General features: G+C 40.3%; 5 protein-coding genes across 7 annotated transcripts in view; 3 read left to right on the top strand and 2 right to left on the bottom strand.

Annotated features, from left to right (window-relative positions):
- Positions 1 to 1,081: 1,081 nt before the first annotated feature.
- LOC128733378 (NADPH:adrenodoxin oxidoreductase, mitochondrial) lies at positions 1,082 to 3,012 on the top strand. Its single transcript, XM_053826930.1, has 6 exons — positions 1,082 to 1,151; positions 1,217 to 1,458; positions 1,515 to 1,671; positions 1,730 to 1,945; positions 2,004 to 2,175; positions 2,233 to 3,012. The coding sequence occupies exons 2-6, from the start codon at positions 1,253 to 1,255 to the stop codon at positions 2,922 to 2,924; spliced, it is 1,443 nt and encodes a 480-aa protein (XP_053682905.1). The 5' UTR covers positions 1,082 to 1,151; positions 1,217 to 1,252; the 3' UTR covers positions 2,925 to 3,012.
- LOC128733379 (cytochrome b-c1 complex subunit 2, mitochondrial) lies at positions 2,969 to 5,151 on the bottom strand. The gene is made up of 5 exons (XM_053826931.1): positions 5,089 to 5,151; positions 4,943 to 5,027; positions 4,656 to 4,795; positions 3,541 to 4,588; positions 2,969 to 3,476 (listed from the first exon to the last, which is right to left on the bottom strand). The coding sequence occupies exons 2-5, from the start codon at positions 4,976 to 4,978 to the stop codon at positions 3,390 to 3,392; spliced, it is 1,311 nt and encodes a 436-aa protein (XP_053682906.1). The 5' UTR covers positions 4,979 to 5,027; positions 5,089 to 5,151; the 3' UTR covers positions 2,969 to 3,389.
- Positions 5,152 to 9,230: 4,079 nt separating this feature from the next.
- LOC128733791 (transmembrane and coiled-coil domains protein 1) lies at positions 9,231 to 11,426 on the top strand. Its single transcript, XM_053827590.1, has 3 exons — positions 9,231 to 9,285; positions 9,355 to 9,413; positions 9,473 to 11,426. Exon 3 carries the CDS (start codon positions 9,626 to 9,628, stop codon positions 11,255 to 11,257), a length of 1,632 nt encoding a protein of 543 aa, XP_053683565.1. The 5' UTR covers positions 9,231 to 9,285; positions 9,355 to 9,413; positions 9,473 to 9,625; the 3' UTR covers positions 11,258 to 11,426.
- On the bottom strand, positions 11,417 to 12,808 carry LOC128733792 (syntaxin-8). Its single transcript, XM_053827591.1, has 3 exons — positions 12,641 to 12,808; positions 12,039 to 12,553; positions 11,417 to 11,979 (listed from the first exon to the last, which is right to left on the bottom strand). Exons 1-3 carry the CDS (start codon positions 12,670 to 12,672, stop codon positions 11,819 to 11,821), a joined length of 708 nt encoding a protein of 235 aa, XP_053683566.1. The 5' UTR covers positions 12,673 to 12,808; the 3' UTR covers positions 11,417 to 11,818.
- A 2,845-nt stretch (positions 12,809 to 15,653) lies between these two features.
- LOC128738228 (transmembrane protein 184B) overlaps positions 15,654 to 16,289 on the top strand; it is a 59,615-nt gene continuing 58,979 nt past the window's right edge. Inside the window, exon 1 of one of the 3 annotated variants that reach the window (XM_053833213.1) lies at positions 15,654 to 16,220. The gene's annotated coding sequence lies outside the window, so the exon portion shown is untranslated. The remainder of the gene's footprint in view (positions 16,221 to 16,289) is intronic. The other 2 variants (XM_053833212.1, XM_053833214.1) reach the window with 2 other exon arrangements.

Here is a 16,289-nt window from a genome sequence, read left to right on the forward strand (position 1 = left end):
TCTAGTTTGTCGCCATCAACGGCTACTATCCACGAGAGGCGCGCTTCTTTTACTTTGAGCCTCTTCCTTTTATGCATTTGGTTTTCGACGCATTTGTTTTAGTGCAGTGGTGCCCAGGCATAGGCATGCTGCGGTCCAAATTAAATCATTCTTGTGCATAACAAAATGTAAAATATGCGACAACAAAACACATTTTCTAGGAATCGCCACAAGATTTAAACCGCAAAGCATTCAGATTCACAACATGCACGAGGCATTACGACTAAATTCAGGGACTCCTATGCCATCACAAATTTTTCTCATAAGTCCACCATCTTTCAGATCAGTCCGCGGGCCGCACGGATCATCTCCAAAAGCCACATGCGGCCCGCAGTTTGGCCATCACCGTTTTAGTCGAATCCTCCTTAGACTCCGCCTTCAGTCTGGCCTTCGCTGTCGTAAAATTCCTAGCTTTGCTATCAAAGGCATCTGCGAAGCCTGAAAAGTGGCTACTTTTACCGTGTCTTATTTCTATTCCCCTCATCGGATCTACCCTCACACCCCTGGTGCAAATTTGTATTTGTATCTCCTAAGATTTGGGGAATGGATAGATTTCTGTAGATCATTTCTCGCAGACCTCCTAGCACCTAGCTGGCTTAGAGAGAGGCACAACATTGATTGGCCTAACAAGCCAGCCATCGTATTTTCGAATCTTCGAATCAATGCCTGAGAGAGGCTGTTACCCAAAAAACCAGTGGGTACTAACATTTGCAGTAAATCATCCTTTTATTGGCAATTTTAACTGCACATTGCGGTATATTAGCCTTTCAATTGCATTGCTGTTGTAATAAATTGGCATTCAAAATACGATTCGAGTTCTTCTTGTCAGTAATCAGCTGAAAATAAGCATTTTCAGTACTGTAAGAGGTAAAGTAGCGGTATAGCTGTATATTGAGCTAAAAAAGTTTTTAATTAGCATTAGCAACAGCATTTACAATCGTTACAATCTTATCGAATCAGAATTCGAGTAGCTTCAAATATCTTTTTATTAAATAAAATCTGGCATCTCTGAAAACAAAGTTCTTTCACTCGGTTTGTTTACATTTTATTTACAGTTACGCTAGGTTGCAAAAGTGCCGAAGCATAAACAATTTCCTTTCCTTTTATTAGAGGTAGTAATAGTAAAATTTCGAAAAGATCTCTTTAGAAATAAAGATCTTTCCAATTTATTTTACAGAGCAAAGAACAACCATCTACCTCATAATATCAAACTATGCAACTAAGAGCAAATAACCGATTACTTAAACTGTTTTCTACCGGAACCCGATTTGCCAGCTCAGCAAATACGGTACAAAAGCGAGTATGCATCGTTGGAGCGGGACCAGCTGGTTTTTATGCCGCTCAATACATACTGAAACATTTGGACAACTCACAGATCGATATCGTAGAGAAACTACCGGTTCCTTTCGGACTGGTCAGGTAAATCGAATACCTTTTTTTCAAAACCGGCTATACACAGGTATTCGTGTTTTCAGGTTCGGTGTCGCACCAGACCACCCAGAGGTAAAAAATGTTATTAATACTTTTACGAAAACAGCCGAAAATCCTCGTGTCAGATTCCTGGGAAACTTGACCCTGGGGAAGGATTTTAGCATTGAAGACTTGAGAAGCAGATATCATGCCGTGCTACTGGTAAGAATTGACATTAAAATGTTGAACTAAATCTAACAGAAAAATTCACCATAATTAGACCTATGGAGCAGATAAAGATCGCAAATTAAACATTCCGAATGAAACCTTGACTAATGTACTTTCGGCACGAGAATTTGTTGCCTGGTATAACGGTCTGCCAGGTTTCGAAAATCTCAATCCGGACTTGAGTGGCCGCACCCTGACACTGCTCGGGCAGGGAAATGTTGCTGTAGACATAGCTCGGATTATCCTTTCCGGAGCAGATGAGTTGAAGGTTTGCAAAAATCATCAGTCAATTTGTGGTTTGTTATTTTGATTCTCTGTTGTTCTAGAAAACAGACATTACAGAATACGCTCTGGAGGTATTATCGCGTAGCAATATCAAAAAAGTGTTATTAGTAGGCCGTAGAGGTCCATTACAAGCAGCTTTTACCATTAAGGAACTACGGGAAATGCTTAAGTTACCCCGATGTGCCACCGTCTGGAGGCCAGAAGACTTCCTAAGTATATAGGCACAATCTATGATTAATTTAATAGAAAATTCACTGTACAGTGTTTCAGACGTTGAGGAATATCTGCCCAATCTTCAGCGACCGAGAAAACGTATAACGGAGCTTATGTTGAAAAGTTTGTCCGAGCAGAAAAATTCTGATGGCATATGTGGCTCATTCTTGCCCATATTCCACCGCTCTCCGGTGAAAATAATCGGTGGTTCACGGGTACAGGCAGTAGAATATGTGGTTAATAAACTAGTTGAGAGCAAAGCCGTTCCCACTAATGAAAATGAGACGATTGAAACCGATCTCGTGTGCCGCAGCATTGGCTATATGTCTACGAATGCGGACAAAAGTTTAAATTTTGACGATCGCAACGGACACGTATGTAACGCGGCTGGACGCGTCCTAAAGAAATCACTGACCGGAAGCGATCAAACTATCGATGATATCGAGGATAAATACGAAAAGGGACTTTACGTCTCTGGTTGGTTGGCAACTGGACCAACTGGAGTTATTTTAACAACGATGAATGGTTCGTTTGGTGTGGCAAATTCGATTTGTAAGGATTTCCACAACAATGTCATTCGAGCGAGCGAGTCTAAGCCGGGCTTAGATTTAAACGGTCGACGAGTGGTAACCTGGGCTGGCTGGCAAGCGATAGATAAGGAAGAATGCCGAAGAGGAACACAACAAGGTAAGCCCCGCGAAAAAATAGTTTCACTAGATGAAATGTTGCGAATAGCAGATGGAAAATAAGCGGAAAAGTTTTGCTAACGATAATATATTTTGATTTATATAGAGTATATTTTTGTTTATCGGCTTCAAGTCAAATGGGATATAATTTAACAAAAAATCCAAGAAAGACGATCACTACATCCGAAATTCAATTCTTAAATTTTAAATTAATAACAAGTTATGACTCTTGAACGTTGTAACTTCGAAAGTAGCTTTGTGATTTTACACCGGAGTAAAACATTGCTTTGTAACTAAAGCTACAAAACACCTCTGTGACATCGTAACAATTTCTGTTCTTGCAATAGTTGGGCAGTCATTACAGTTGCAACTAAGACAAAATAACCTATTTAACCACATTTTATTCTCGTTATGATACTCCGAGTACTTTCACTTAATTTTTGGGTTTCCTTTTTCACGATTATCATGTCCGTTGCGTGAAGGAAACAGCTACAGGCGCCTTCTCGATTAATCTTGTTGGCTACAAATCTAATGCAAATTGCACAGATACGGAACGCTGCTCAAATTTCCAACCGCACCAATGGCTAATTTACTAGATGCAACTTTTTTGGCAGCCTGATCAAAAATAAAATAAATTATTAATACTCAATTCTAGAGAGCAAATTTAGCAGGAACTTACAGCTTGTACATCGCCGGTGGTCACCCCATTGATGGCGGCAGCAAGTTCATTTTTACCGTAAATTTGTCCGAGCAAAGCAGCCTGCTCACCCAGATCAAATGCCAGTGTTGAATGGTTTTCCAGATAATCCAGAATCCAGGCCAAAGTAACGGCCTTACCGCGAGCGACATCCGCATCGCTGACGCTCAATGACTTCAAACCCTTGACTCCAGCTTCAACGGCTTGACCGACTTCCTTACCTTTACCAGCCACTACGAATCCGAACAGACCATTATCGGTATAGGTGGAGTTAAGGGAGCTCGACTCTACACCGCTGCCTAACTGTCTGGTAAGCAGGCCATTATTGGCTCCACGTTTGGTAACCGGTCCCGATCCGGCAGCAGCCTGTAGCACAATGTAAGCCAAACATTCCTTCAGATTGTTCCAACCAACTGCTTGTGCAGCAACAGCTACTGCCGCGCGCGAACCTCCACGCTCATGACGAATTTCGCTACTGTTAAAGCTGGATTTCGATTCACTACCAGCACCGGATTCCAAACTCAAAGACTGAGCGAATCCGACCAGCAATTGATGGTCAACGCCCACTCCGGAAACTGCTGCCCGATTTGCGGTACAATTAGAAGCTGCGAAATGTTGCATTGTCTCCGAAGAATGCTTTCCAGCCATATACTTCGGGCAAAACACGGAGTTGCCCAAACCGGTATGGAAGGCAGCCTTATGCAGAGCTTCCACGGCCTGCACTTCCACTGGGACTCGTGCGATGTCTCCCTTGATCAACGTAGTTAAATCAGCAAGTTCCCATGGCTTGAAAACATGACCGGTTGCGGCTGCTTCCAAATATTTCAAACCAGTTTCCAAGTGATCTTTGGTCACGGCTACAGTATAAGTGACCAGCTCACGATCGCCGGTTGCAGTCAACGACCCACCGACTTGTTGTAAATTGCGAGTGATGCCAAATCCGGTGGCAGTCTTCGTAGAAAGCCCAGCCGCTGCTCGGAGGACATGCGAAGCACCAAGATTTTCAGCGGTTTCGTTGCGAGATCCAGCTCTAATAAAACAAAACAAGAAAATAGTAAAATAGACAACGTTCTGGTTGAACATTTAGCTTATATTACCGATAAGCAATAGAAACCCTGACCACAGCAGCATTCGGTTCAGCAGAAGCCACCGTCAACTTGTTTGGTAGGGTGGTGCATTGAGCTTCTCCGCTGCCACGGCTTGCTGCTGCTTGTGCTTGAGCAGCAAACCCGCGAACCTGAAAAATTCAATTACTATTTCATAGACTACCATAATGACTATTTCGCCAAAAAAAAACTATGTGAACTACATCATAGTTGCGTTAGACTATTTACGTAACAGGTCGACGAATTTTCTTGCAAAAATTATGCAGTTCGCAACTTACCGCAGCGGCACGAAGCATTGGAGTTTTTGATGCCATTTAATCACGAAATAGTATCGCACAATGCAATTAGCTTCGAAATCTTTACCTGTAAAGCAAAGATTTAATTTTTAGTTCATTGAAGGCGTTGAAGAATTGCAGAAACTCACACGAACTCGCAAGGATAGAATCGCAGAGCAGATGACAGATGCTTGCTCGACTGGTGAGAAATTTTTTTCAGATTTTCATTTGTTTTGCTGTCAGAGAACAGTCAAAATTCAGGACGGCAACTGTTGAGAAAACGGCAAATGATTGTGCGGGGGGCTTCCGACTACTTTTCAAGGGAATGCTCCATTTATTTATTAATTTAATACCAGGCCGGTGACATCCCTATATGAATGCGCAGGGTTTGTTTGTAACATAAATTTTGAGCCCGTCTCGTTTCGAGCCCACAACAAACTTCGCTTCGGATAAAGTAGTGTTCGTGAATCGTATGCAACAGCTTAGGTATGGTAAACATGTATTAGTTTCAGCTTCGTGTAAAGCATGTAGGAAGCGAGCTGCGATTCTAGTCACTAAAACATGGCTTCCTGTCATAGGCCTGTTTAATACTATTTTGATGGGGCTTTCAACCACCCCATCGGCAGGCAACCATATTTTCGCCGCCGACATCTCGTGTGTGCGAAAATGAGATAGCATGTCAGCACTGCGTTTCACTCAACTGCCACCAGTCTGATTTGAGCCCGCTGTCAAATTTTAAGCCCAGGACATGCTGTCGCTGACGTTCACTGCAGCTATGCAGATATGCAGATGTCGATGGGGTTTTTTCAACCGTTGGTTGGTTCGCCCCAACGGAATGCTCCATTAACGAGAGCAGCGAGTACAACATCGAACAATGAAACTCGATGTTTTGCTTTTTTCTTATTTTTTCTCGCTATGTTACTGCATTGAAATTTGACACTTTTGGAAGCGTTGACAGTTTTGGAAGCGCGATGTTATCCTCCGTCAAATACATAACAAGGGATAGCACAGCGCATCCCCTCGCTACTTTTACCCCGAGTTAGGCTGTGAACCATTTCGCGAAATTTTTAACTTTTTACTTAAAATTTGACAGTTCGATGGCTATTTCTCCTCGAGTGGTTAAAATCAGTTCAGACTTTAGAATGCGAACCATTTCACATTTGACATTTGACAGATTGATAGTTGTTTTACTCAATGAGAGCATATATAAGGTGAGGATGAAGATATGTATGTTTCTATATTTCACCTGGCAGCAATTTAACGAGTCCTACGCAAATTCTTTTTTAATGGTAATTATTTAAAAGTGGGGAGGCAATAACGAAAAACTGATAGTTCAAATTACTAAATTGCAAACATGCGTGGTAAACGCAGAAAATAACCACGCTAATAACCAACCCATCGACATCTCTATATCGAACTGCAGTAAACGTCAGCGACAGCATGTCCGGGGCTCAAAATTTGACAGCGGGCCCAAATCAGACTGCTGGCAGTTGAGTGAAACGCAGTGCTGACATGCTATCTCATTTTCGCACACACGAGATGTTGGCGGCGAAAACATGGTTGTCTGCCGATGGGGTGCTAATAACCGTGCCTAAAGCCACAGAAAACAGACTACCAGGTAATTGACGAGAAGTGTGTTAAAAGTTTTTATGTAATCAACGAGTAATCCTACGATGGACCACCCCTCGAGCAGTAAGTGGCAAACTAAAACTTGATGTCGCTGCCATCGCTACATTGTAACTCGAGCACAAAGTAATATTGGTTAAAGTGCAAACTATTTCTGAAGAGCGCCACCGGCAGATTTTACACACAAAAATCGATTACGTTCTTCGAGCCTGTTAATCTGTTCTCTGTGGCTAAAGCATCTAAATCATCATTAAAATCCGTTCTCCGATACTCCGTGGGTGCCCGGCACGTATACCGCCAGCAAGCTATTGAGATTGCTGACAGTTACCGTACGCACAATGCCGCGTATACGTACACGCGATTTGTTTCTGCTGCTGTTGGTTTTTCCATGACGTTTATCAAACTGGGGGAAAACAAACCACCAACATAACTGCACTGCAGATTAGCAAGTTCTGTATATTCTAGAGAGCATCCACGCGCCCAGCTGCCAACACTTTAATAATCACTATTTTGGCATCCAAAAAATACAAAATCATCTTCAAATATATTTACCTTAATCAATAAACAAAGTACCCCAACACTTAACATAAATTCCAGCATCCGAAAAATATTTGCGAAAATCATTTAGTTTTCGATATTCCAAAGTGGGACACCCTCTTATAGACATCAATAGACCAAATCATCATACCGTCAATTGACAGATACTGGCGCCCTTGTTTACACACTTAATCGGTTCGGTAAAATTTTACCGAAATCTAAACAGCAGAACGTTCGGTAAAATTTTTTATTGCACCAAACATTATTAATGATCTGTAAACGTCGATTGGCACCATCGAAATTTTTACCGAACGTTCAGCTGTTTAGATTTCGGTAAAATTTTACCGAATTCGGTGCTTTTTGTTAAGTGTGTACATTTTGGAAAACTTTCCTTTTTGTTTATAGCGAATGTAACGTGTTTTTTAACATTTTACAGGTATAATGGTTTCTAAATTTAGTCCTAATGCTGTTTAAACTCGGTTTAAACAACAAACTTGCCGTTTAAACAACTAAAACTTTTTTGGACTCTGCGGTCTGTTTGTAAACAAGGGCGTCAGTATCTGCCAGATGACGTCACCTTGATTTGGTCTATTAGCGTTTTTGTTTTTTAACCTGGGTTTATTCCAACTGACCACTGAATAAACAAATATTTTCGCGAGCATAAACAAACGTTTTCGAGTTGTCAGTGTATTGCTTATAGATCATTACACGGGGGCTCCTAACCACACTTTTTTGACAGCACTTGGTGGTTTGTTTACATGGTGTTAAAGTTTGAATTGAGTTTTCTATCTTTGTCCGGCAGATAATGATAAAAAAATGTAGTTTTTATTTAAGAGAAAGTACCTTGCATGCATTTTAAAGCACCTGATGCAGTAATCCTTCACGAAATTTCAAATCGAAACCGCTGGATGTGACAAAAACATGTAAACAAACCACCAAGTGGTGTCATTTGACGGCAAAATGACGTCATCGCAAAATGATCTATTGCGAGGTTTAAACTGTGAAAAAACTCAGTGCAAACCCGTTGTCTAAAAAGTGCAACCCAGAGCGAAACTAAGCAAACCTAAGCAAAAACAAAAACGGTATATAATAAAGGAGGGTACGCTGCTAAAAAGAAAACAGCTCAAGAAAAAATCTTGTTATTTACCGAAGAAATTTTGACAACTCGAACACAAGCAACTACCTGTCATTTTTTTGTGGTAATAAAAAAGTGAAGGTTTAATTCACAATGATGTAAAACGGTGCGTACTGCTTAATTAGTTTAGAACGTTTAGAAGTTAAGTAATTAGAAATTAGTCGTCATCGATTCTGCAAATTTCAAAAGCAGTTTTTTTGGTTGAAACAAAAATTTTGTTCATGAAAATATATTCGCTGTGTTCAGATTGGCAAGAAAAAAGCAGTGAATACATTTCTATAAACAGAGCCCCGCTTTTGGGCCCAAAAACTGCTTCCAAAATTGGGCTCTCCGACGAAAAGTTTATGACTGCTAGTTTCCCGTTAAAGTGATTATAACCCCGTGCACACAGAACAGAAGTGGAAGTCCGAACGATTCGGCGATCAAAACTGGTAACAGAGTGATTTTTGTTTTTATTTTTCTTTGGGAAGATTTTCGCATAATAGCGAATAACAGCAATATAAGCAGAACGCTCGCTGCCAATCGCATAGCAGCTTTCACATGCTTTCGTGTGCATTCGACCCTCCGGCACTCCGCCATTTTTCTATGACCGCAATCTAAAACGTCAAAACACTGGGCGGGAAATCATTTCATAGAAAATATATGGAGCGGCCATTGTTGTTTGGGGCCCAGCAACGAGGGGCCCATCAGTATGGGGGTACTGTCAAATCATATGTAAGAGTGTATTGGTGACACCGGGCTGTGTGCATTCGTATGCGTTCGTGTGTTTTCGTGGAAAAAAGTGACTCGCTTCCACCAGGTTCGTTAGTATCTGTAGAAGGTAACATGTACGTGTTTGGATTTCTACTTCCACTTCTGTTCTGTGCCGTGCATCAACCCGAACTTTACTGGAAAGCACTATAGCAGAGTGTTTTACTGTACCTTTTTGTAAATTACGTTGGCCGTTGCTTGCTGATGAAACGTCAGAATGAAAGGACAACCGAAAAAATCGAAAAATGATTGAGGAGCTTGAGGAGACATAAAATTTTCGCTAGGATACGAATTAGCAGTAAGTAAAGGATTTATTTTCCGGAATGTCCATCGAACTAGATGAACAACAGTCTTTGATTTTTTTTAGATATAGAAGCTCGATGATTGACCACGCAAAAAAACTAGCTTAGTACCGGAATAAATCATGTGAGTAAGAACTCTTTGTATTAGATGAACAGAGAATTAATTTGCAATTGTACTTACAGTTTTACACAAAACTGCTCAATGATAGGTGCGTAAAAATAATTTAAAATTAAATAATGCAATGTTCCACTGGTTAGTAGAACAGCTCATAACCATCAATAGAATGTAGGTGCTCTGCTGCGTTTTCGAGCAATTCCAAAAGAAGTACGAAGTTCATGGAGTCATTAAGAGTGACGTCCCACCCATCATCAATAGAGAGCAAACATTCAAGTCGGGAAACATCTCCAAGTCGTAAGCGAGTAAATGCTTCTGCTAATTTAGTTACGCAGGCAGTCGTTATGCAAACGGGTTACACTATGTCTGAACGGGAGGGATCATTATCTGTTACAGACAACGCCTCTGGCGCGGAGGAAGCAAAAGACAATGAAGAAACTATTATCACATCCATTCAGGGGGATGAGAATGACGGCAATCTCACTACAATTTCCCAACTAAGTAATGACTCGAATGATTCGAAACCGTTTTACAAGGGACACCATAGGACGAGCAGCTCATTAGCGTGCAATCGTATCACTACCAAGATTGCTTGTACGAAAGAATCAATAAAGAAAGAACAAACAGCCAGGGATGCTAATGTTAACGAGTACTTAAAATTAGCTGCCAGTGCTGATAAGCAACAACTGCAGAGAATTAAAGCAGTTTTTGAAAAGAAAAATCAAAAGAGTGCCCATAACATTTTGCAGCTACAGAAAAAGCTTGAATCGTATAGCAAGAGATACAAAGATTTACAGCATCATCAAAAGCAGCAACAAAGTGTTCGCCAGCCAAGAGAAATGCTGCGTGATGTGGGCCAAGGTTTACGAAACGTCGGCGGCAATATACGAGACGGTGTTAGTGGACTATCAGCAAGTGTAATGTCGAAACCCAGAGAGTTTGCGCATCTCATCAAGAACAAATTCGGCAGCGCCGACAACATAAATCAACTTTCATCTACTTGGTACACCGAGCCCAACACTGGTGATATCAATAGAACTTTACACCCATCACACATTGATGATGAGACATCGCTTCGCTATGAAAATCTAAACATCAGTAAGGGCGTTAATCCTTCGGATGACATAGCGATATCTAGTCCAGGTATAATTGGAGATATCGAAGGAAAGTATAGCGAACACGACAGCGAATGCAGTAGTGTTACGAGTGATAGCATTCCACTAAGCTCTGGAAAACATCGTATGTTAAGGAGGAGTCATTGTACAAGCTATAAAGCGAACAATGAAATCCGGGAAGAGCACGATCGAATAAAAGGAAAAATCGACAGATTAGAGGGTTTACATAAGGATTTTACCGAACTGGCCATAGCATTAGATACTGAACGGTATCGTGCAGAGCGACTGGAGGAACAACTTAACGATTTGACAGAGCTTCATCAAAACGAAATTGAAAACCTAAAACAGGCTATCGCGGATTTGGAGGAAAAAGTTCAGTACCAAAGTGACGAACGATTGCGGGACGTTTACGAAATAATGGAAAACTGTCAAACTAGGGTTTCCAAAATGGAACATATATCTCAGCAGCAATACGTGACGGTAGAAGGAATAGACAACTCGAACGCACGAGCGGTCGTAGTGAAGCTGATAAACGTCGTTTTGACCGTGCTCCAAGTAGTTCTGCTCTTGGTTGCAACGGCCGCCGGGATAGTGATGCCTTTCCTAAAAACACGGGTACGTGTTCTGTCTACCATAGTTTGCATCATGTCAATTGCGTTAATCTTCAGGCAATGGTCGGATCTCAAACAGTTTTGGGTTTATTCGATCGGATTTGTTAGGGGTTTTTTAAAAATATAATAAATCCAGCGTAAGTTCACTATTTCAATGTTTAATACTTTTAGGGTCAGGAAGGTGAAATTTTTCATCGGATAATGTAGAAATAAAAATGCAAAGAACTAGGGATATGAGATAAAAAAAAGCAGGGGAAAACTATTTGAATATTAAAGTTACGTAGCTGATCATTGATTCTGACAAACGGGTGTTTTTATTATCGAGAAATTTCCAGGAATTTCAAAATACTCATCGAGTTAGATTATCACCTGAATCGTATATTCACAAATCATTTCAGTATCTTATTTTAGTAGTTATTATACAATTTTGCGAGCGTAATAATAATGATAGCATATACATATGTTTTTGCACCCGGATGGTTCAAAAAACTTGATTTCAATTCATTCGGTTCATGCATAGTTGAAGGTTATTGCTGATAAAAAAATACATGGAACAAAGATTACACGTTCTAGATAGGTTTACCACTGTTAGTACCCATTTACAGTTAGAACAAACCACATCTCTTTAAACAAAAACATTGTTTTCTGATCTACTGGTACCTTCGACCAAAAAACCAAGCATCAACAGCTAAAGGATTGCTACAATGATTATCGCAGCTGCCAAAATGCCAATGATCATCCAATAGCCCCAAGTGGAATCTTGCACCGTAACGACACCGATTTGACGAGTCTCGCGATTCAATCGAGCGTCTGTAGTTTCCATAGTATCTGCCAGGTTGTCTAAGATTTCTGAAAGTAGACATTTCTCTATCAAGTAAAACGTGATCTGTTAAACGCGATTGCCGTACCATTATGCCGATCTACTTCGCTGCCGATTTGGGTAGCAAGTACTTTCTGTCGAGAAATCACCTTTGACAACGCTTCCAAGCCCTCGTTTTGGTCTTCTAGGATTCGTGTTTGTTGTGCTCTCAAGTCTGACACCGTATAGCTAGACTCCGGTCTGATTAGCGCCGGATCGTCATCGTCATCGTCAAACAAGCGGTTGTTGCCTGAGGCGAAAAGGCTAGCTCTCTCAGCGGAAGCTTCCACCGTGCTAAATTGGCGCTGCAGCTGCACGAGCTTTGACTGTAGTGCTTCCACTTGACGTTGTCGCCGTTCCGCTTCGGCCGCGGTAAGCGAAACGGATATGTAGCCGAGTTTTTTATTTAGCTGCTCAAGTTCTGATCCGAATTGCTTTAGCCGCACCCTTACCTGACCGGATATGGACGAATACTCACGAGATAGTTGATTCTCTCGATTACGGGCCACCAGCTGCGATTGAATTTCATTGCTCAAGCGTTCACAGGCGTCAAGATCACTAAGCCTGTTAGTAGAAGGTGGTAGAAGTGCAGCAATTCCAATCAAATTTAATTGAACTAAATTTAATTAGGTATTTATTTGAGCCACCTACCATGGATCGCCATCAATATTTATAAGCGCCATTTTACGGTATTTGAAATTTTTAAAAGATCACAAACAATTTAAGTTAATTAGTGAACGATGAGTAATTCAACCGTTATCAGTACGCAGATAAAAGACATAAAGAAGCCCACGAACTAGGGCAAAATTCTGTTTTCATGCAAACTTTGACGACTTCACTCAACTTCACTTCAATTTGAGACTGCGAGTTTGCTGATATTTTGTTTTGCTTTGCGTGAGAATAAGGGAGAGGAAAGTATTTTCACATTTTGACAGCTGTGCTGAATAATGCTAACCCGAATAAAATACACACAGTTTCAATAATTTAATATTAGCAACATTATAAATATTTTATTGTTCAATCTTTATCGCAAATTTAATTGCAGCTTGCAAGAAAAATCCTCACATCGCGGTTATCTTGATAGTTGAGCACAGAACTGATTTCAGTAAACTCAATAAATCAATTGTTTTCCATCAAAACCATGCTACAAAACTGTTATTTTGTTGAGCCACAAACCATCATTTTTCACCACAAACCAATAATTTTTCCAACACAGATATCAAATTCGCCGAGGTTTAGTCGTCTCGCAGTAAAGAATTTGTGATCTGTTGGGACAATGAACTTGTGTCATTTTTTCTGGCACACACAGACCTCAATTTTGACTAGGTTTAATGGCGTTCGTAAGAAATTTGTTGGTACGAGGGGGTTTTGTCACTCTTTCTGGCATACTTCCCAAGCAAGGACATCAAAATGGTCCAGGTTTAACCGCGGTGTTAAGAAATTTTGCTGAAAGGGGGAGAATTTGTCACTTGTTTTGGCTTACTTCCCAAGCACAGATATCAAATTGGTACAGGTTTAGATCATCGTAAAGAATCTTCCAACCAACCACAAAGCGAGAATTTTGGTAAAATATAGGTTCGCTATTTTCAATTTTTCAACAGTTCAACATCAAGAATCCATACTTTTCTTCATTTGGGTCAATTCTTAGAAGATTTTCCGATCGAATGGTGTAACGTGTAGGAATATTGAAAATCGATCGTAAAATCGCTGAGCTATTAGCGCTTAATACCTTACATTTTTTGTGACGCTCGCATTTTTCGATTTTTTGGAATGACACCCTATCTCAAAACTTGCCGTAAGACGTAGTCCTACGTCAAAACTTAATGCGTTTCCTCTTGCTCAAGAGCTTTGGTAATAGACCAAATCAAGGTGACGTCATCTGGCAGATACTGGCGCCCTTGTTTACAAACAGACCGCAGAGTCCAAAAAAGTTTCACCTGTTTAAACGGCAAGTTTGTTGTTTAAACCGAGTTTAACCAGCATTAGGACTAAATTTAAAAGCCAATATGCCTGTAAACTGTTAAAACACTCGCTACATTCGCTATAAACGAAAAGAAAAATTTTCCAAAACGTAAACAAGGGCGTCAGTATCTGTCAATTGACGGTATGATGATTTGGTCTATATAGCTCATATAGAACTTACCTCTCGCCAGTACTCAAAATAGACCATTTTAGTCGAAACTGCCGAGCCAATTACCTCTTCTACAATTTAAGACTACCGTCTCAACCGAGCAAAATTTGGTAAAGTGATATATGAGACATTTATAGAACAAGTTATTATCTACAATTTTGCTGAATAAAGTTTTGCTGTATCTTTTGTAGTTACGGCGCTACAATGCTAGTAACTCTTTAGTGACTAAATGAACGTTCATTTAGTTAATAAAGAGGTACTAGCATTGTAGCACCGTAAATACAAAAGATACAGCGAAACTTTATTCAGCAAAATTGTAGATAATAACTTGTTCTATAAATGATTCATATATCACGTCAAATTTTGCTCCGCTCTGACGGTACTGTTACATGAATCAAAATTGAGTCAAAGTGATCGAACCATCCTTGTTCAAAACGTTTGTTTTCGTCAAATCAGAACAACAAGTTCATAGGGTGCACGGCTTGCGTGTATGTGAAAATGAATAGAATTACCAAATATTCAGATTAAAAATGAACTCGCCCAAATTGAACGAGGTATTTTTCATATTAGCTGGGGTTGAGTGTATCCATTAAATCGGCCGCGTTCTAAGTTCAATATTCAATTTTTGAACGAACTTGCTATGTTCATGATGAGCTGTACTCGTGATAAAATCAAATGCCGATAAATGCATCATCGGCAACAGAAGCGAATAGTGTATGATCGATTCAAAAATGTTCATTTTTTCGTGAATTCTGCATTTGCGACATCCGCTGTTTGTCTTTTGTTTGCAAATTGCAAGACGATCTCTACCACTACTGAAGAGTGAAGAAGCACATACAGTTGCATCACAGACAAACAGACATAACTCTTGGAAGAAAAATCAACAAAAATTATCGTAATTTGACCAAAACGGAGACATTCCCAACTAAGCCCAAATTTGAAATGACGGTTTAATCGGTACGATGAATGTAAAACGAGTGTTATGTCTGTTTGTCTGTGGTTGCATCTTGCATATATTCGCGCATACATCTGAGGATTCAGTCCAACATGCACGTTACCCTTAGGATCAGAAACCTAGAAACTATAAAGGAACAGAAACATCGGAACCTTATTATCCATCACAAAGATCAGAAAACGCCCCGCAAGCAAAACTCATAACTACAGAGACTTATATAGATTACAGAGACGCCGAGACACTCAAAATCCGCTTAATTTTGAAACAAAACGGAGGGTACCATCATAAATAAAGGTAACTCTCCGCTTTCGTTCAAAATTTAGCGGTTTTTGAGCGTCTCGGTGCCTCTGTAATTTATAGTCTCTGATTTCTGATGTACTCGTAACGCGCGATGTCATTTGACGCGTGTTGTCCATTATTTGACAGCCGTCATCATCGATTTTGTTTTTTGTTGTCATCCGCAAGTTGGTCAAGTTAGTGATCTCTTTCTCGCCTTCGCGCACGACTATACAGCGTACCTGCTCATTTTCGCAAACAGCACGAAAGATTCTTCATTCGAGTTCGAGACGTCGTCGTCGACGTTGCGTGTTCTTTGTGTGTCGCGTTACGGTACATTACCTGTTCTCTTTCCTTTTGCACAATCTGTAAAAGTTTTCATGGAATCTGATTAGTGGATGGCTTGAAAGAGTTTTTTTCTGGTAAAAGTGAGGGCTGCGGAATGGTTGATTGTTTTTCAGTGAGAAATAAGTGAAATTCTGTTGGAAAAATCGAACACAGCCAGAGGTAGTGTATGCAGAAGGGAAATCGCTTGTGCGAGGCAGGTGAAAAAATTGACATCAACATACGGAAGTGGGAAACGTTGATAGATTGTTTCGGGAAGAGTGAAATTTGCTGGGTTATTAGTGTAATCTACTATGGTTGTTAAATTCTAAAGCGTAGAAACATTGTTCCTAGTAGAACTGGCCTAATGGCACAGTGGACAACCACCCACTCACAGTTTTGCTTGTTAAAATATGGTTCACATATGACTGGAAAAGTCAGCAAAAAGAGTTGCTAAAATCAATAATACGCAAGGATACGCCTGCAGTCCTGTTATTTGTCACTTCCAGATGGTTGACTACATTCGTTATTAAAAGTGAATTCAGGTGAGTAAATAGCTTCATTTAATTGATGCAAACCTGAGAGTGCAAACCCGTATGGGTGAAAACTGCTTT

Source organism: Sabethes cyaneus, chromosome 2 (assembly GCF_943734655.1).
Source record: "Sabethes cyaneus chromosome 2, idSabCyanKW18_F2, whole genome shotgun sequence".
NCBI lineage: Eukaryota > Metazoa > Arthropoda > Insecta > Diptera > Culicidae > Sabethes > Sabethes cyaneus.

Bases quoted from the DNA above. Each gene is read 5' to 3' on its own strand.
- LOC128733378 (XM_053826930.1), top strand. From the start codon at position 1,253: ATGCAACTAAGAGCAAATAACCGATTACTTAAACTGTTTTCTACCGGA. The intron at 1,459-1,514 runs GTAAATCGAATA...TCGTGTTTTCAG, and splicing joins GTTCCTTTCGGACTGGTCAG to GTTCGGTGTCGCACCAGACC. The intron at 1,672-1,729 runs GTAAGAATTGAC...CACCATAATTAG, and splicing joins GATATCATGCCGTGCTACTG to ACCTATGGAGCAGATAAAGA.
- LOC128733379 (XM_053826931.1), bottom strand. From the start codon at position 4,978: ATGGCATCAAAAACTCCAATGCTTCGTGCCGCTGCG. The intron at 4,796-4,942 runs GTAAGTTGCGAA...TGAATTTTTCAG, and splicing joins CAATGCTTCGTGCCGCTGCG to GTTCGCGGGTTTGCTGCTCA. The intron at 3,477-3,540 runs GTAAGTTCCTGC...ATTTTTGATCAG, and splicing joins CCACCGGCGATGTACAAGCT to GCTGCCAAAAAAGTTGCATC.
- LOC128733791 (XM_053827590.1), top strand. From the start codon at position 9,626: ATGGAGTCATTAAGAGTGACGTCCCACCCATCATCAATAGAGAGCAAA.
- LOC128733792 (XM_053827591.1), bottom strand. From the start codon at position 12,672: ATGGCGCTTATAAATATTGATGGCGATCCATG. The intron at 12,554-12,640 runs GTAGGTGGCTCA...TTCTACTAACAG, and splicing joins AATATTGATGGCGATCCATG to GCTTAGTGATCTTGACGCCT. The intron at 11,980-12,038 runs GTACGGCAATCG...GTCTACTTTCAG, and splicing joins CGAAGTAGATCGGCATAATG to AAATCTTAGACAACCTGGCA.